This window comes from Lacerta agilis, chromosome 5, assembly GCF_009819535.1.
Source record: "Lacerta agilis isolate rLacAgi1 chromosome 5, rLacAgi1.pri, whole genome shotgun sequence".
NCBI lineage: Eukaryota > Metazoa > Chordata > Lepidosauria > Squamata > Lacertidae > Lacerta > Lacerta agilis.
The window spans coordinates 25151094-25172013 of record NC_046316.1 but is presented as its reverse complement, the minus strand read 5'-3'; the positions used below and the strand labels follow the sequence as shown (position 1 = coordinate 25172013).

Sequence of the window (20920 nt, the reverse complement as noted above, 5' to 3'; positions counted from 1 at the left end):
CTTCTCCACGATCTGCAAGGTTTAAAATAATTTATCCAATGTAACTAGAATTTAGTCACAGTTCAGTCTAAAAGTGTTTTATGTTTCAATCCACGTGAGCTGTCCTCTCATTCTGAAAGTAAAAAGCACAGTAGGAAAAGGGTTGTTTTCAGTTGTGTTATTCTTACACATCTTTTTGTTCTCTTTAGTTTTTTTTAAGAAATGTTCCTTGTGGTGACCAAGTGAATGGTTATCTAAATCTGTAGATACATATTTCTAAACATGTCAGATTAGTTTAGGAATCTATATCTACAGAAATAGATAACCATTCACAGATTAGCAGATTTCTATTCCGATACCAGAGCAGTTCCTCTTCTCCTGAAGCATTTATTCAGAGCGCCTTTTGGCAAGGCAGATGGCATAATCATTGACAGCTGGAAAGAGGCTGGCCATCATTAAAACAAATGCTAAATACATGCTTCTAGACAATTCCTGGAAATTAAAGCATGTAAGCAGAAGGAAGAATAGAACATGGGCCTTGAAAGTGACTAAACAGTTTATCCATATTTCATGCCTTTGGGAGAGAAACAGATTTTTTTTCTTTATAGAAGTTATATGCTTAAAGTGCATTTGAATTCAGGTAATCCTGCTTGTCAGTTACTGTAGAGACTGTGGATCTGATCTAGTCACTGCTGCACCCAGGCCTGGTGTCATCACTTGGTATGGTTGGGAAACAACTGGGGTCCAGGTGCCATGGCAGGGCTCTTGGGGGCTGATGCTTTGCCTGCTGAAACCTCACTACCAGTCTCCACCTCCTCTGGGTGGTGGCAGAGGTGCTGGGATAAAAATACCCATATGCTTGCCATATTCTATGCCACACAATGCAAGGAATGCCCACTGTCAGGCATTGCATGGGGCATGGCAGCTGCTTGAATCCTTTCCAGCAATTACAGTGCCAATGTTTCTAGCTGATCCTGCTAGCCCAGAGGAGGAGGAAGTGGTTGGCAGCAGCTCTAGGAATACCACTACAGACAGTAGGCCCAATGACAGCAAGGGATGGTCTGTGCTGGCAGGTAACACACAGAAAGTTGTAAGCGGAGGGCCCACCCAAGCCGTACAGCAGTATTCACCATATAGTATGGTTACCAGATTTTTTTCAAAGAATCCGGGGACACTTTTTTTTTTTGAAGCTGAGTAGCAACAGAGAGTCAGTAGTGGGGATGGTGAGGCAAAAAACCCTGGGCCCAAGCACACATGCATATTGTATAAAGGTGCATAGCCCTTCTTCTGCACCCTGTGAAACATAAATGCAGAGACTTCCGGTTGGACGCCATTCTGGACAGTCGGGAGAAACCTCAGCTCCGAGGTTTCTCCGACACTGCGGGGGAAGGGGCAGTCGCAAATGCGCTGTGACCCCCCAAGAAACTCCAGGAGCATTGTCCTGGAGACGTGGGATCCAGCGGGTCCCCCGGAGCGCCTCCCTTGCTCTCCGGTAAGCCCTAGTAAGGGCTGCTGTGACGAGAGAGGTTGAGGCGAGGGGGCTGTGGATCGTCTGCTGCCTCCGCAGCGTGAAGTAGCGGCTGCTGACAGAGAGAGCATCCAATTTCTCCAAGATTTGGCATCAATTTGGACTTTGTAAGTACTGCTTGGAAAAAAGGGGGGGAAGTGACTTTAAAATTTGGCTTGCAAGGAACTTAAAAACGGAGGTCGGTTCCTGAGCATTGAAACAAAAGGAAAACAGTGTAACTTTGAATCCGAAGCTGTTGCCTAACTATGAAACAAAGAAAATTTCTGAAACTGTTTTCCCCAGGGTAGGGGGAGATGAACTGTGGATTTATTGTGAATGGAACTGGGTCTTTTAAAAAAATAATACTCTTTCTTTCTGGCGGTCCCGAAGGTCTTTGGCAGGAATAAATTCAAGATGGCTGCGTTTGCAGCGAAGAAATATGTTTTCACTGCATAAGCTGCTTTTCTGACTTTGAACATGTCTAAAAGGAAGTGGTCGCAGGAATTTCAGACAAAGACTCTGGAACTTTTGCACCAGTTAATAGCAAAAGCTAACCAGTGGAATCAGAAGGTGGAACCTCTGGATTTGGCTTTGCAGGAAAATAGATCAGAGACTGATGGTGAAAGTTTTGAAGACATAACATATGAGCATACAGAAGAGGAGAAAATCCAGGATGAAAAACCAATCAGAGTTAGCCCACAAAAAGGAATGAACATTGGGAAAAAGGACAATGGAAAAAGAAGAAATAACGGGAAAACTGTAGTGCTGAAGAAGAAAGGAACGAAGGAACTATTGGGGGCTGAATATAGCCTTGACAATGTTTCAAGGACACAAGAGATAAGACAGAAGCAGAAGCCAGTTTCCCATGACTCTTGGGTTCAGGGATTTGAGAGGTTTTGACATGGTTTTGACAGAAGGATATGGTAATGGATAACATTAAGAATTAACAGCCAAGATTCTGGCGACCGGAGGGAGGAAAGGGGTGGAGAAGAGCAAAAATTAAACAAAATTTGATTTTTTATGGGAAATTTAAATTAGGCTATGGAAGAGTTCAGAAATAGTGTGAAGCAGAGGATATGTTAAATTTATAAGTAAATTATGCCAGATGAATTAATATTTGCAAAGGTGTTAAGGAAGAATGTTAGATTGTATAAAGTAGTATGGAGAATGAATTTGGACACTGTGAATTAGGTTTTAATTTGGAATTCAACAGGGGGGGATCGGGGAAGTCATTTGAAAGATGATTTGTGTAAGTTAATTGGTTAAATTGGGAAAGAATTTGGTAATTGCTCCAGTGAGAGGGGGGTTTGATCTTTTTGCTCCCCTTGGTGAGAGAAAGGGGAGTATGGAAAATTTAATCATGTTTTGTATTTTGTTCTAAATTGTAAAATCTTATAATAAATATTATTTTTTTAAAAAAATGCGCAGTTTTTAAAAAACTGGGCAACGGCACGCCACCCTCCCGTGACTCCCAAGCCTCCCCCAATCTGTCAAAACAAAGGGGGGAGGAGATCTGTACCGCACGATGTCCCTGGTTCCCATTCGGCAGTGGCGGCAGCAGCGAGCCGCTCCTGAAGCCAGCCAGAGCCAACTGCGATACCAGGCTGGCTCCCGGCTGCTGAGGCTGCCACTGCCACATTTCCCGGGGACAGATTTGCAAACCTGGGGACATTCCGGGGATGGAATTTGTCCGGGGACAGATTTGCAAATCTGTACAGGAGAATTCAGCTAATCATTCCCTTGTCTATTCTAGAAAGATTGTATGATGAGCCTTTCACATTGAAGGGATGGGGAGCACACCACAAAACACACACACACACACACACACACCCCAAAATAAAATACCTTGTACTTTATCCTCCTTTTGTATTAAATTGTTAGTATACATTATACATGTATTTGTACTATATATGTATACAAGCAGCTTAATAATGAGTTATCCTGGGTAAGATGATGGAGTCAAAACAAATGGCCCAAACTACAAAATACAGTAATATATGAACATATTTACATTAAGAATATGCTTGAATCAGAATGAGTATGACAATATCAGTAATTTTTAAATTGTTGTGATACCCACCTTTGCAACTGATAACATTCCCCAGTATCCAAAACACTTGCCTTTCATCAGGGATGGTATTTCTCCCCCACTGTGATAATTTTCCCTGAGGACATCTCTTTACTTCCTTCTATATAGGTAAATAGTTGTTATTAATTCCTTTGGGGAAGAGGAAAGTGCTACACTTAAACTGCCCTTTATCTCTGTTACTGGGTGGCCTGTCCCCCTAAAAGGGGCCCTGGGTGTGCCATGTTTATTTATTATAATCTGTGCCCAAAGATGCAGGCATCAGATCTCAGCTGTTGTTTCAGAATGACATCTTATTCAGAGCAGTCATTTGTTAATGTCCATTTGCATCCACAAAAGAAGGACACCCTCTGACAAAGGCAGATGTTTTGCAAATCAAATTATCTTACCTTGCAGGCAAAGATGACTCAGTTGCCAGAGGCAGAAAAAGAAAAGATAGCTGAGCAAGTGGCTGACTTTAAGAAAGTCAAGAGTAAACTTGATGCAGAGATTGAAATATGGGATGATACCAGCAATGACATCATCGTTCTGGCTAAACGGATGTGTGTGATTATGATGGAGATGACAGACTTCACAAGGTAATTATGCAGGATTTAAAATACATACATACATACAGCTAGAAGCAATTGTCACGTTCAGAGTGGAAAACACAAAAGAGTTTATAATGACAGATGACAAGTGAGTGTCACAACTAATAAAACTGAAAATTGAAGTATTCAGTGTGAAATACTGAAATGCCAAGCCGTTTAAACCATCATACTGTGCTTGCCTTTAGGGGAGAAAGAGTGATGTTTATCTTTGTCCTTTTTGTTTTCCTTTGATTTTACTTGAGGTTATTTTCTCTGGTTGATCCTTTTAGCACTGTTAAACAGTGAAGTGACCTAATGGGAATGAAGTCCTGTGGTTATGAAATTACTCAGATAAAAACAGAAAAGCTCTTGAATTTGTTCTTCGTTGTGAACTTTGGGCCTATCTATGCTAGAAATTTACATAGATTTACTGCTTTAAATGTCACAGCTTCATCAAAGAATCATGGATATGATGATATGGAGAGGGAGTAGAGCCAGGGATCCCTCCTAGAAAACAACAATTCCCAGTGTTCTCTGGGAATGTTATAGGAATTAAAATTGGTGGTGTAGATGCATCCTTTGTGTTTCTGTACTTATGTCTGAAATATTGGAATTTTCCATAATGCTATCAGGGTTGGGTCTACTGATCAGAGTGAATCTAGTATCCATTTTTGCAAACTACATCTTTGCAGGCATTTTATTATCATTTAATCACCTTTTGGATAAAAAGATTAGTTAAAGACGTAAGGAAAACTAAAAGAGTAATTATATTCTGGCTGGAAATTGAAACTATTGATAGAGACTATGAGACAGAGATACAACTGCACAGGGAAATCTCCCTTTTCCCGGATCACTGCAGCTCAGTGTTTAAGGCTATATCCCTGACATGATTCGTAACACATAATGGTAAGGATGCTGTGAATCCAAGGACATATCTATACAGTATTGTGAAACACAATGTTTGTCTTGGCTGATAAGCATACATGTTGGCAGAAATGTTGTAGATTTGGCTTTTATGGAAATAAATGGGAGCTCTCCCATATACAGGTGAAACTCGAAAAATTAGAATATTGTGGAAAGGTTCATTTCTTTAAGTAATTCAACTTAAAAGGTGAAACTAATATATGAGATAGACTCATGACATGCAAAGTGAGATATGTCAAGCCTTTATTTGTTATAATTGTGATGATGATGATGGCATACAGCTGATGAGAACCCCAAATTAACAATTTCAACTTGGGGGTTTTCATCAGCTGTACGCCATAATCATCACAATTATAATAAATAAAGGCTTGACATATCTCGCTTTGCATGTCAAGAGTATATCTCATATATTAAACACCAGTAGCTAATGAAAACAATTGCTTACATAAATGGACTTTTCCACGATATTCTAATTTTTCGAGTTTCACCTGTATATAAGGACTTTCATGACCCCCTTCCTAATGCAGCCTCCTGCGTCACTCAAACAAGACTATTCTCAAAAGTAGGGGAATGGAGTGCAGTTCACAGCCACTGTTCATTTTATCAAGCAAACACCGAATTTCACTGGCCCCTCATAAAAAGGTAAAGGACCCCTGACAGTTAAGTCCAGTCGCAAACGACTCTGGGGTTGTGGCGCTCATCTCGCCGAGGGAGCTGATGTTTGTCGGCAGACAGTTTTTCCGGGTCATGTTTTCTGGTCGAGGGAGCTGATGTTTGTCGGTAGACAGTTTTCTGGCCGAGGGAGCGGATGTTTGTCGGCAGACAGTTTTTCCGGGTCATGTGGCCAGCATGACTAAGCCGCTTCTGGCAAACCAGAGCAGCGCATGGAAACGCCGTTTACCTTCCAGCTGGAGCGGTACCTATTTATCTACTTGCACTTTGCTGTGCTTTCAAACTGCTAGGTTGACAGGAGGTGGAACCGAGCAACGGGAGCTCACCCCGTCGTGGGGATTCGAACCACCAACCTTCCAATCAGCAAGTCCTAGGCTCAGTGGTTTAGACCACAGCACCACCCGCGTCCCTCCTGGCCTCTCATACATAGGATTAAATAAATGCCTTGCAAAAACTTTTACTACCTGCTCTCTCTGATCCATATTAACAGGTCCTTACAAAGGAACCTGCAAATCAAGTACTCCCAATCAGTGGAGAAATATATAAACATAACCTTTTAGTTGGACATAAGAGGTCAGATCCAGCTAAATTGGTTAAAAAGTTCCATTGATGTCAATGAGAATTGTGCAATTAACTTAGTAATATACTGTTCATTTAAATTGTGAATTTACAATCAAGACTTTCATAAGTAAGCTGGACCAAGAAAATAAAAGCTTGTTCACTTTATTCTGCATAAACCATATGGATTATTCTCAGTAAAATAAACAGAAGCATATTTGTTAAAAGTGTACAAGCATGTCAATGGTGAAGGCAGATGGTAGAGTAGTGTTGGGGGCTGCAGTCCTGAAGAGTGGAATTCCGAAAGCAGCAGGTATGAAATGGAGCAAGGAGAGAATTTCCTAGTGGAGGTACCATCTGGATCACACAGGATTGAGAAAATGCATTAGTTTAATGCACACTTTGTATACTTGGATTTACTTTTTTTAGAGCTATAAACCTAAACAAAGAAGTCAGAGTCTTCCCTCGTGAAGCTATAACCTGCATGGCAATTGGGGAAATTAAAAATATAGTGGAAACGAGCCTTTATACTGTTGTACACCACCCCAATCAGAGTGGTGCAAGATTACCAAACATTCAAAAAGGAAAGATATAGTAGTCATAGGGGACTTAATTACCCTGATTATCTGTTGGGACACATACTCTGCAAGAATGTAAGGTCCAACAAATTCCTCAATTGCCTTCCTCAATTCGCAGAATGTGGAAGAAGCATCAAGGGGGTAATCTCTCTTGGACCTGGTCCTTACCTACAAGGAGAAACTAATCTACAAAGTGGAAGTACAGGGAATCTTGGGAGGAAGTGATCACGTCCTCTTGGGATTTATTATACACAGGCAAGGGAAATTAAGTACGGTCGGGCATGCACTCTAAGAAGACTGATTTCAGAAAGGAAACTTACGGAACTACTGGGTGAGCTCCCATTGTCAGAAAAACTCAAAGTGAAGGGAGTCTGAGATGGATGGGAGTTTCTTAAAGGTGAAATGTTGATGCACAAATGCAGAAAATTCCAACAAGAAAAGTAAAGTGAGAGGCATCTAAGAAAATGGGTGTGCCTGCATAAGGAGCATATAGATAAGTTGAGAAGAAGGGAATGTGTAAGAAATGGAAGAAAGTAGAAATCATGAAATAGCCTACAGTTGCAGGAAGGTCAGGCAGGCCAAAGCTCAGAATGTACTCTGGCTTGCAGGGGCTTGCACTAGATGACTCTCTCAGGCTCTCTTCCAACTATACAATTCTATGATTTTATTATTCTAATTGGCAAACTTATTCTGGAATTTCTTGTTGGACATCCTTTGCCTGTCCTTTTTACATTGCAGAGGAATTGCATTTGGTTTGCTGCACTACTATTTTATAAATATTAGCAAAGAGCTTCTTTATTATTAATGTTTCAAAAATAGTTCTTTCTCTGTTTCACCTTTGGTTCTGTTCTAACCTATTCAGGTAGGTTCTCCTCCAGATAAAGTGAAATGGAAGAGGTCTATGTTGCATTCTGTTTGTTCTTCATATGTTTGAAGATGGGTCTAATTGTGGTATAAAATTAAACTCTTGGTTCTCCATTCTTGAAAGTATCCTAACCTCCCTCTTGTGTTAAATCTTTCATGAGTTGAAACAGGTGCTGTTGGTGAAACATCTGATGCCCAACCACAAAACCTGCTAAGCTGGTGTGGGGACACCCTAACCTAATTTCCTACTTTCTATTTCTATTCATGATCTCAGTTTAACATGCATAATTGAAATAAACGTTATGTACAAAGCAAAGTAAACAAGTAAACAGAACAAGGGATTATTTGGTTTGCATTATGATAAACAGGATTGAGAATGTTAATTTGCTTAGGTTCACTTATGTAAATATACTGGTTTGACCTTAGCATCCAAACAAAATTATGCCACTAGGGATGTCAGGTATTGTCAGGAGATGTTTGATGTTCTACAGATGAATCAAGTACATGAACAGAGAGAGTAGCCAATTAACAATGCAATCAGTGCCTACATTTCTCTCTTATTTCTTTTAGTTCTTTCATTTTTAATGCTAGGTAAAGGCTATGTTTAACAGTACAATCCTATGCATGAATACAGTATGCCCAAGTGTTTTCAAAGTAGCTTACTTCCTAAATTTGCTTATCTTTTCAATATATTTACTTATGCCCATAACCAGTGCTTTTGCCTCCTTGGGAAATATATCAGTTCTACCTTAGCTGATTATTAAACATAATTTCAAATAGAGCTGAGGGGAAAGAAAAGTGGGGAGGAAATTTAATCTAAAGATGCTCTCTACAACAGGGATGGGGAACCTGTGGCCTTCCAGATGTTGCTGGTGCTGATGCGAGCTGGAAGACTACAGATTCGCCCTTGCAATTGTACATCATGGGTGAGATTATCCTGATAATGGACTGTTATCTTGATGAGCATTGTTGTTGTTTTTATAAGGCTGTTGGGGGATACAATAGGCGGATAGTTCCCCTCGCTTGAGAGATGCTGGCTGAGTTATTTTGATAGTGTTAGTGCAGAACAGTGTTCCAACGACAGAAACCCATTCCTTCTTAATTTAGTGGCTCTAAATTCTCTTTTTATTTGATTGAAGTCTTCTGCCTAGGTGGCCCTAGAGCAGCTGTCCATTACAACATTGTTCCTATAAAACAAAATGGGGAATGTGTGACCTTTTCACGAGGCAGTTGTTTGGTTGATTGTTTCTCACAGGGACAGAAAATGTTTTGTGTCTATCTTGCCTTTACATTTTATCATATTGAATGGTCCAGACATCATCTATATTATTGCTGGCTATTTAAACTGGTCACTTACAACATCTGTGCTCTAATCCTAGTGGGAATAAACATTTTCATGTGTAAATAGAAGTAGAAATAATGAGTGGACAGGAACTGTTGGGCAATTTTATTCCTCCACCAATTATCGCTAATACAAAAACCGTGTTCTCTACATTGCTCCAGATCCCTGTGTCTGCCAGACTTAATGTGTATCAGTTTAATAGTAGCAGTAGCAGTAGTACCTGACTTAAGAAATATACTTTCTGTACATCTTATCCTTTTGAACTACTGACCTGCCACAAAATGTTGCAGTGTGGAGCGCTGCTGTGTAGGATTCCAGCCTCAGTTCTATTCCACTTTTTCCTTCTATTTTCCCCCCTACCCCCACACCAGTCAGTCAGCACGCCATAGTCACTGAGCATGCTTCGGCCTCAGGGGGCTGGCTTAGTTGGGACGGGGGTGGGTGGGTTACCAGATTGTGGGTGGGTGTTTTTTGGTTTTGTTTGTACTTCTGTAATTCTTGGAATCCCCTCAAGCACCAGTGGAGAACTTTTGACCCTCCAGATGTTTGCTGAGCTAAAACTCCCATGATTCCTGGCCATTGGCTAATGGGAGTTGCACATTTTTGCACAATGTTTAGCAGCAGCTAAACACTGGAAATAGATGCAGTGATGTATAGTCGGCAGTTGACCCTATTATAGTAGAACCTGTTGGACAAAGTCTTCCTCCACCTCATGACTTGTTAGACTTCTTTTCTCAATTAAAAGAATTTAGATCTAAATTCTAACATTTATTTCTTTTCTTTTTTAAAAAATAAAATTAAATTAAAAAGCACACGTGAATTGAAATACAATGACAGTGGTGTGTATGTTCACTCTCTAGTGCCTGCCTTTCCCTGAAAAGGTCTGCCTGATTGAAAATATATTTGAATATGCGCTGGCTCCACTGTGTCATACTGCAGCAGGATTCCTAGTGCCAGTGCATGGGGTCAGAGTTGTTTGACAGGGCATCAGAGTAAGAGATAGAAATAACCAGCACTCCGTCCCACACAGAGATGTCAAGATGACTGTCAGGGAACTATCCCCAGCGCAGCGCAAGGTGGTGGAAGGGCTCTTGGGATGCTACAGAGAGCCCCAGTCCCACTTGACCAGCAGCAGCTCTGGCAGCCGAAGGAGTAGCGAGGCGTCGAGCGGGGAGGGGCAGGCATTTCAGGGTATGGAGGGAGAAGGATCTGAGGATGCTGAAGAGCCCTTATACTCCTCTTGCTCAAGGGGCGAGGAAAGAGACATGCAGCTTCCGGCGCCCCAAAGGCGTCGAGGGGTGAAACGAAAGGATGGGAGGCGGGGTTTCCATATACCGAAGCTCTTTTGTTGGGGTCAGAACCGGAAGGAGCCATTCCCGGATTCTGACAATGCTTGATACAGACATGAACTTATTAGCTCTGCACTGTACATAGTTTGCACAATAAAACTTTTAAAGGAAACTCAGAGTTTTGCCTGCTTACTCATGAGCAACCAACAGAGGACCTTACAATGACCTTCCTTCCAAGGTTCTTAAGAGCACCTACTACTTTCTCAATGGAGTTTGCCATAAAGTCCCAGAACGTAACTGAGGAGTAAAGCTAAAGAGAATGAGGATTTTGAATTAAGACTTATGGAGACACAAAGAGTGGTTTCCACAGCTGGAGAGATAAGCAGTTGCTTAATTTTAAAAAGCAGCCAACCTCTTTGGCTATAGGAACTGTGGCATGATACAAGGCACAGGCTGTCCGCGCAAATCACTTCTTTGGATCTGTGCCCTGATAATTTATTAAGGACAGGGAGGCCATCTGTATGTAGTTCCACTAAATGAATTCTGGCATATTTTGTTTCAGATACAGTACATTTATTTTAAATTGATTTTTTTTGCATACCAAATAACATCGTCTATTATTTATATTCTAAACCGAGCCTGCCTGCACAACTTGTTGTCATGCACCAAGCTAAACACAGCCCACCAGATTGTTGCCTGCCGGAGAATCAGTAGGCCTTTGCTGTCTGTCCAACAAGCCAGAGATTGGGGGCAGGGGTGGAATTTATCAAGCACCTGGAATCCCACAATAATGCCTAAACTTGATGGGTCACAAGTAGTAAAGTTAAAAACCCATCTTTTGGAAACACCTTATGCCTGCACTATGATACTGCTGTATGTTCATAGGGTTCAGTTGTGTGTGTGTGCACACATGGGTGTGCCTCAGCTGTGCGAGCAATTCTCCACACAAGTATTTGTTGCATGTACGAGTTCAACAGAGAATGTGTACTGGTAATGGTGCACACTGACACAAAGACATGGAGAATGTGTCTAAACTAACAGCACAGCATGGGGGATTTTGTGCATTTTCTCTGCCTAGGGATTTGCATATTGCTTGGGAAAAGTCTAAAATTGATGTGGAGGCTATGCATATTACACAGGCAACATACAAAACATTTCAGATAAATTTGCATTAGTTGGGGTTCATCCATCTTGGCTGAGCATTGAGTTAATTGTCTTATGATACTTGAATTTTCTACACATTCTTCATATGAATGTGCACAATTGTCAGTTGTTATGCAAATTTATTTGTCTATTCACACTAACCCCTACATGGTGCAATCTAAAGTTTCTGGGGCTGCTTATGATGATAATTTCATTCATACCCCACCTTTCTTCCAAGGAGTTCAAGGTAACATACATGGTTCTCTGCCTTCTTATGACATAGATTAGGTGGGTGATCCAAAGTCACCCACACAATGAACTTAATGGTCAAGTGAAGATTTGAAACCCAGTATCCCAGCTCCTAGCCTACAATTCTAACTACTACACCACAGTGCAGACAAGAATATTAATCACTGAGCATAAGAAACCCCTATAGCCGCTGGGATCTATGGACACAACCAGTACTAATGTATGGTACCCTTTATCTATATTATTAAATTTTGTCATATCAAATGAATAAATTAAAACAGTGCATTAACCTTCAAAATAAACATATTTTCCTGATAGGTCAAAAGTAGTAATGTGCAAAAGATAAATGTAAAATATTTTGATAAGTGATTGTAATGTATAATGAAAGATATACATATTAGAAAGATGAGTTACTGAGGCATTAGCGACCTAGAAATGTGATTAGACATCCATATTAATAAACACCTGTCACTATTGCATAACAGATGTTCCAAGAACATATCAAATGCAAATTCACACGACTCCTTCACTGTGCGGTTAATTACATTACCTATCCTGCAATTTATTTGTTTTTATTTTGTTCCATTTCAGTTGCTAACTGTGAATTTATGAACGAGGGAAGTATTTTAGGAAGTTTTGGAACTTGTTCTTACAGGGGGGCTTAAACATAATTCTGACACTCATCCAAATTGTGTTTTTGTTTGGGTTGCAAAAACCTTCTGAGTTGCATAATCTTTTCCTGAATCTCCCTAGTATTTGAGCTCAGTTCTAAGCTGAACTTGCTCTTTCAGAACAGATTTATGCCTATATGTTGTAGGTGGTATCCACACACTTGGAAATGAGTTTAGCTTATTTAGTCAACTTACCCAAAGCGAGTAAGCTGTTTAGTAAACAAGGAGAACTCAGGTTTGCTGTAAGTCTATATTGTTTTAACAACAAACCTATCTACTCAGAAACAAGTCCAACTGAGTTCAATGGGGCTTACTCCCAGGTAAATGGGAAAACGACTAAGATTTCAAAAAATATTTTAAGCGGGTTCCATGTATGATTCTACTCAGGCTCAAGTCACATCACATGCAGTTAACATCTTACTGCCACCTTACTGGCTTGAACCAATGTACTGAACACCAGGGATTAAATATCTAAATTTAGGAGTGTGAAGATGGCGTGAGCTCCCTGGGATGCTTAAGATTCACCTAAACCTTGCGGGTGGCACTTCTTAGAACCAGCTAGCTGTGCAAGTAGGCAATTTCTGCAGTCTTTGTCCAACCCCACATTACCAGGAGAGCATAAGAAGTGGGCTTAAGAAAGCTTGAGAATCTAAGATTAGAGGAAAGGACTGAATTAATAATAATAATAATAATAATAATAATAATAATAATAATAATAATAATAATAATAATTTTTGTTATTTATTCCCCACCCATCTGGCTGGGTTTCCCCAGCCACTCTGGGCAGCTTACAGCACATTTAAAAATTGTGAAACATCAGACATTAATTTTTTTTCAATACAGGGCTGCCTTCAGATGCAAGCTCATAATACAAGTATTTGTGGGACTGGAATACTATAACCAATTCAGATTCTCACTGCCATTGTGGCAGCTGCCTGAGAAAAAGCTGTGTGATGGGAGCTGTCCTGATCTCCTCCTATTATCTGTTGTGTCCTTGAACTAGGGTGGAGAGCTCATAATTGGAGAGCAAGAGTAGAGGTATTGGTTCACTCTCATGGCATCAGGGGTAAGGTGAGGGAGTCCTTTGATTTGTTCTAGAGGAGAAAGAGTAGCTGTGGAAGGCCATCCCCCCTGAGACTGAAAGGAACTGTTTGTTAGCCATCTTGAAAATGTAAGTGGTGGAAAGGTGGGTTAATCTGTTAAATAACTAAAATTCTTAATATATTTTACTTAGAAATGAAATCAACTGCCTTAGGAACAGCAAAATTTATTTTTCTAATATCCCCTTTATCTCTCATATATTGATTATTTGTCCTGGTTTAGATTGTCTTTTCCTTAGATACTGGTGTAGTTAAGTGGGAGGATGAAAATCTGGCCAATTTGGTACATAGGTAAAAAACAAAACAAAACCCCAACCTCAGGTGTTTTCAGCCATGAGGGGTTACCAGGACCAACTGTGACTTTTCCTTTCCTAAAAAACTCTAGTTTGATAATATGGCCTGGGAACCCATGGCCCTCTAGATGATGTGGGATCACAACATCACAAGGGCCACTTGTTCCCCATCCCTGTTTCAAAGTATAAAACTGATGGTTCAGCAGGTGCTATTAGCACCAATGGCAATAATCACAGTGCAATCTTGGAATTAGTGTTGTTCCAAGGGTGCATTATTGGCAGAAACTATGATGCGCACCAGTGAGTAGCTGCTGATTAAAGCAAAGCTGTAGCTTGCAAAACCTGCACCCCCCCCCCCCATAAAGCAAAAGGAAAGAGGAAAGCTAGTGTTCTTGTTGGCTGTATACATTGGTTGTATATAATGATAGTTGTTTCTTATAATTAGATAGATAGATAGATAAATAGGTAGGTAGAGTGTGCAGTATTGAAACTAGCGTAAGTTATGATCCAGCCCAAAGCTGTGCACCATTAAAGCCCCCAGATTTCAATCTGAGTGATTTAAAGAATAGAATTTAAATTATCTCATTAAAATATGTGGGACTTCAAAGTATTGGGCTGACTTGTGCTCTTAGCTATTAAAAAGAAGGTAGAAAGTCACCTGTTGGATATTCTTTTAGTACAGGAGTAGATGACCTACTTGATCATAGGGTGTTCTTGCTCTACTCTAGCAAAATTATGCTTCATAGGTATCTGTCTTTACTGACATTATTTCGTTGCTGATGTTATTTTAGCATTATTTGCAAAACACATCAACATACCATGTCAGGGTTTGTTTGTGCCTCTATGACACTGGAAGCTGATTCACATAATCTTATTTTTCTGTGGCTGACTAGAGACTACAGAAAAGAATTTTGTAATTCTTGCTGAACAGATTGGGCTTGTCATTCCTTTAGCCAACTTATTATTAGAGCTGAGTTTGACAGCTGAGAGGGAGCATTTACTTGCATGCAAAGGATTAAATCTAATTCTAAATAAATAAACGTAACAGCATATATCCAAGTCTCTTGCAAATTGCACAAGCAGTTTTGATACTGGGCTTTATGTTGGAAAGCCACAAAATGATCTTAAAAGCCAAAAAGATTAAGTTGAGAACTCAGCAACCGACTTACAATATTCACACCCCCTGCAGTATCACAATCAAAGATAATAATCACTTTTTGTATTTTTCAGTAGAGCTGGTACTCCCCCCCCCCCAGCTTTATTTGGCAATTAATGAGGGTTGGATAAAGCTTTTACGATGCACTCTTGCTTTCATGAGCATTCCAGAAAATGTGGTGCTAGGAGGCTGCAGAGAGCTAGAAGGCTTAACTTTTAAGGGCAGGAGAAATGTGGCAAGGCCAGGAAGCTATGAAGAGATTCACAACTAAAATGAGCAAGTACAGCACTTTAGTTAAAGCCACACCATACACTTAAAGCTCTGAAACCTGAGATACCAGGGTTAAAATCCCCACTCAGCCATACAGGTCACCGGGGGGGGGGGATTTGGGCTAGTCACTGCCTCACAACAGGGTTGTTGTGAGGAAATAAAATGGGAGGGGAAAGATCACATGTGCTGCATTGAGCTCCTTGGAGGGATGGTGGAATGTAATAATAAATAACAATATAAATTATACTTGCATTTATGAGGCTGGGATAGTAAAGTATGGTCCAGGGCATAAAGGTACCTTTCTGGCTGGCAACACGTGGGCATGAAGAGCAGTCTTTTCTCTCTCTCCTTCAGATGGATGGGGCAAGGGGCATGCTAGCCAGTTTCTTTCCCATTCAAGTGGGCGACATCAGCATGAGGTCACTATGGCCAGTTTCTCCCCTTCAAGCAGGCATCATCAACACAAGAGCAAATGTCCTCAGTGACCAGCCAAATGCCTGTGGGAAGAAGTCAGAGCTGAGTGCATACTGCCTCCGATAGTGGAGGTAGAGCAAGGATATTGATAGCCTTATCCTTCATGAGTACTTAATAATAATAATAAACTTTTATTTATATCCCACCCTCCCTGGACGAAGTCTGGCTCAGGGCGTCTAACATCAGGTATATAACATTGGTATAAAATGAAATAATAATTAAATTACCTCCTAAAAACAGGTCAAAATCAAATTAAAGTCTAATTAAATATGGCTTTCCGCAGGGTTAGGGTTGGGAACAGGGTAAGAAAGCAAGAGAAAGAAGTAAGGAAGATGGTTAGTGAAGGAGACAGCACCAGTGCTGTCAAGTATCCCGTTTTCCCCGGGATTCTCCCTTATTTTAAGCAGTTTCCCGCTGCTCTCCCTTATTTTTTATTTCCCTTAAATTTCCCATTTTTAATGGAAGCAGCTCCTCCCCTGCTGGCCAGGGACTGGGTGGGAAGACCTCGCCTACTTGGAGAGAAAAGCCTCAACCCTCAAAGCAAGTGGGATCCGTTTCCCGTGCTTACAGGGGGGTGTATTGCTCCCCCTGCATCAGCCCCTATCCGTTGCTGCCGAGCCCCTCAGCCGGCCAATAGGGTTAGCTGGCGGGCGGAGCCTGGCTGCCTTTGAGCAGCTGCTGCTTCCTGTCCTATTTTGATGGGATCAGACAAGAAGACGATGGGGCTCCATCGCGCAGAGCACATGGCTGCCCTCCTCTTTGCTGGCTGCCCTCCTCTTTGCTCCGCTCCGAGCCCGAGGCCGCTTGGAGTTTACATTGCTGCTCCGCCCACTTTTGCTTCTGGCTCCGCCCACCACTGACATGTGACTGTCCTCGGGATAGGTGAGACTGCTGATCCCTTATTTTCAAATCCGAAACTTGACAGCTATGGACAGCACACACTGAGGAGCAGGACGTGGGAGTAGAAAGAGAAGTTATGTCAGAAAGAGCACCAGTGCTCCCCCTTTTAGCAGTGTGCCACTTACTCCAACTCATAGGGAATCTAGGGGAACCCCAACAGAAGAAGGCTAACCCCAGCAGCTTAGAAAGGGGAAAGGATTTGGAAGAATATGGGGTAGAATTATCCACAAACAGACTGAGACAGGGAGACTACTAGAAGCTGCAGAGCAAAAGTAAATGTGATCAAAGTAAAAGCATAACTAGGTAAAAGTGAGGGAGGAGTAAAATAAAGAGACAAGATCTAGAAAAGGAGGGTTATGATTTGGGAAGCAAACCCTGGAGGAAACAACTTAGAAGTAGCAGCAGACATGGGCCCAGAGCAACAGCCCCATTTAGTAATTGTTTTCCCACTGCACCCAAGTTTTCCTGACTGTGTATTAGTTGAGTTGTGGCATCCTGCAACAAAGCCCTGTGGCCTGGCTTCTCTGTGTGAGTCACACTGTTGCGTGATAGATTTGCAATGTCACTTGGCCAGCATGGGCCAATCAATGCGCTTCTCCTTCTACCCAGCCCCCTCTGGCTTTAAATTGCTATGTAGCTTTGAATCCTAGCCTCAGGGCAGACAGCTATGATACAATATTAAAACTTAATTTTGTTTGCTTTCTATTTTGCTTTAGTTAACACAATATCTCAAATGAAGTTGAGCAAAGTGGAGCAGAGAGTGCTCCCCGGCATTTTTGCATGCCTGATGAAACTGAAACTGCCCTTGCCTACAAGCTTCTGAGGCAGCTAAGTTGAGCTCAGTATTTTCAGACAAGAGCAAGGGAAGGGCTTCCCTCACAGGAACAGTTCTGTTCTTCCTTCTCACAGGAAAAATTAATTTTAATTTTTTAATTCTATACAGTTAGCTGTGGGAAGTAAAGTGCAGTCAGCTATCCCAAGGCTTAAAAAAAAAATCCCAACAGGTTAAATAAAAGGTGAGATGGCACCTTTTTTCATAAAGGCTCCTCCATCTGCACGATACATTTACAGCACTTTAAACAGCCATGTCTTCCTCCAAAGAATCCTGGGAACTGTAGTTTGTTAAGGGTGCTGAGAGTTGTTAGAAACACCAATTCCTCTCAATTCTTCTTCCCAGGGAAATTCCCAGCATTATGATGACGTGCTGTTTAAATTGTTGTTCAGTTCACCAAATTGAATGTTTAACTGAATAACATTATACACATACATGCATATATTTGTACTGTAGTCTGTGGATTGCCTTTGGTTTCCAGAAGCCATCTGCAATATATTTGTGAACTATGGTATATTATTATTTTTCATTGTGACACTTGCTATCTTAATTCTGAAAAAATCTATTCACTACACATTCACAGGTGAGTAGGGATGGTAGCAAATTCCATCAGAAAAGGGAATGAGATTCTCACAGTTCACATGTTTGTCCATGATGAGGAATGGAAATCACGGAAGCCAATACGAGCAGTCTTTACTATTGTGATTCTTTAGTGTGCAAACATCACACAAATAATTATGTTATTTTCTACATTGTGTTCTCTGTTGAAATGTATTGAACTTATTTACGTAATTACCGGTAATCACATAAGTTTCAGCCATAGCTAATAGTGAGATGGATAATGTTTTTAATGGAAGCTGAAAAGTAGCAGAATAGATGATTCCATGGCAAAATGGAAATCACTCCTTCCTTACATCCCTCCAGGAGGGTCCCTACTGCCATCTGTGAAATAGTGTGGGGGGAATCCTGTGGCAAGTTAGCTGGTCAGTAACATCTATACTATCCAATGTTACAAACTGTCTCAGTCATAAATGCAGTTTGTGTTGACCAAAAAGATTTAAAAGCAAAAGGGCACACTAATAACATTTTCTTGCAATTGCTGAAGTCATTTGAGTAATAAGATTAGAAGCAACATGATGATAAAAAGGCAGGTCAGCTGTTTATAGACCATCAGTTATAAACATGCTGATTGCTCAATTACATTTAGGTGTATAATTTATTTAATCCAGATAACTTCACTTCATTCTTTCAGAATAAATGCTGTGTTTCAAAAATGCTACTTCTCTCTAGAAGGGTTCCTTCCTACCTGACAGAGATTGCCCGTCTCACAGTAGGAGTTTGTAAATGTTGTGCAGGCCATGAATTGCTCTCTTTCATTCTCATTCATGTTAAAGAATTAGGAGAAAAGCATTCATTTGTTCCTAATCACTTTTTATTATTATCGATGCAGAGATATTTGTTTTCGCAGTTTTCAAAAGGCATATTAGGCACTTCAGGGAATCAGATTAATATAAACTGATCTTCCGTTTCATTTTGCTGCCTTGTGCTTGAGATGAAGAACTAATTTCCCTCCTATGTCTGATCTTAAAATAATTTTAGTATAGTTCAAATTGTAATCGCTGTTGGTGTGCATTACTAAACTCACTTATTTGGAAATAAATTCAATTGAAATCAGTAGGATTTACTTTAAGGTAAATGTGTTTAAGTGTGAGCTGCAAACAGAGTGTACCTTCAGCATGTTGACAAAGAAAAATGAATTTAACAGAGGATCATATGAAGACGCATAACACAACAGCCATTTTTTAATGTGTTCTTATGTAGCTTGATAAAACCTGTGAACAACGGGCTCCCTCTTCCTTAGTTTTTGCCCCTGTGGTCCCTGGTATTGGTGATCCACTGCACAAAAAAGGGGCAACATTTGGAGAAGGGTAAAAAAAACACAAGGGTGGGGATGGGAAAAGCACTTCTCCCATGAAGGCCCCATGGGGAATAATAGGCTCCCCTCACTTGGTTTTTGCCCCTGCAGCACCTTATTTCCCCACTTTTCCATTCCTTTAAGGAAGGGAAATAAGCCACATGGGAAACGTGCCATTTTAATCTATACCTCAGAATTTTGGGGTTTACAAAAGCTCACTTCCCCTTTGAAATTTGGTAAATCTTTCCAGATCAACAGAAGTATCAGAAAACATTTGTGCCGTATACCTGTTCCTCAAAATGGAAGATTCAAATGGGGGAAGAGAGATCAAGCTATTCACACACTAGCTAGGAAGCATAAATCAGAGGCATGTGCCTATTATACTAGAAAAGATCATTTTATGTTTAACTGTTGTCATGAGTTTTAGTTAACCCAGCACAGAGCAGACATAACTTGATACGAGATGGAAGGATGTGGAAGTTTTGTTGCACTTGAATCATCCTTTGGGCAATTTCCAGTAGGTGCCAATAGAGATGTGAAGGCCCAAGTTAAAAATGCAAAAATGGGAGGAGTCACCCCCCATTTTTCTTGTCCCCCCCAACAAAAGTTTTCATCTCTCTAGGATCGAGAAGTGACATTAATCTATGCTTGAAAATTGCAAGTGCCGTGCATTTGTTTAATAAACGAGCTCTTTCCAGGATTCAGCTCAAACCCCACCCTTTTCAGGTACAACTGTCGGGTCCAGTCCTACCGTAACCCTTCACCGTCCTTATCAATTGCTGAGTAAAAAGCATTGTTCCATCTTGCCACATACATTTAGTCCATCCAATAAAACTGACATTTAACCAAAATGGAGGTCTGAAATGCCCATCAAATACTTTTTGTGTGTCTGCTTCTAAGCCTGCCAGACTCTGCCCCAAGGCCCATTTAGTGGCCAGGGTATAGGAATCTTAGTCATGAAAATAAATGCTCACGAGGCATTTGTCTTTTCAATGACAAAATACAAGCACTATTTCAAAACAGAAAAGTCAGGAATAGCTGACAGAGTTATTTACAGAGGAAGAAGAAGTGCAGGTATGTTTAGTTATTTATTTTGCAAGCCTTGTTGAATCCTGAGGGAGTCACAGTGAGATCTAACAAAGATAACAGACATTGAGCTTGAAACCAGCATGAAATATTTCAACAGCTGTATCTGAAAGAAAGAAGCACTGATAGCAGATGATGTCGATAGGAAAAATTGCTTTAAATGACAGAACATATTTAACTAGCAAAGTGTTATATTTAAAGGGTTTAATGTCGCTGAGAGTTACATCCCTCTGCAAAGGTTATTTCTAATCCTTTCCTACTCCTGTAGTTACATAGTCTAGAGTGAACAGATCTCTATCTAGAAATAAGTAGCTACAACTGCCAACTGCACATCAGGCACAATCTAGTCATAATTTGAATGGTTGGGATCAAATGGGTGTCTCCCCACATAAAGAAGGGCATTCTTAAGTGGAACAGGGTCAAATTTTTATCCCCCCTGCCCCTAAAGGTCTCTCAATCCTCC

The 20920-nt window shown here is 40.7% G+C and overlaps 1 protein-coding gene and 1 long non-coding RNA gene across 4 annotated transcripts in view; one reads left to right on the top strand and one right to left on the bottom strand.

The window, feature by feature from the left end:
* LOC117046699 overlaps positions 1–20920 on the bottom strand; it is a 169427-nt gene that overhangs the window by 2075 nt on the left and 146432 nt on the right. The window contains exons 3-4 of one of the 3 annotated variants that reach the window (XR_004426613.1): positions 15549–15747; positions 6144–6652 (exon numbers count right to left, since the gene is read on the bottom strand). This is a non-coding gene — a long non-coding RNA (uncharacterized LOC117046699). Of the gene's footprint in view, positions 1–6143; positions 6653–15482; positions 15748–20920 lie in introns of those variants that run through there. The other 2 variants (XR_004426612.1, XR_004426611.1) reach the window with 2 other exon arrangements.
* CTNNA3 (catenin alpha 3) overlaps positions 1–20920 on the top strand; it is a 577780-nt gene that overhangs the window by 535843 nt on the left and 21017 nt on the right. Inside the window, 1 exon segment of the mRNA XM_033148941.1 lies at positions 3969–4150. Within this exon segment, the coding sequence (XP_033004832.1) occupies positions 3969–4150 (182 nt within the window).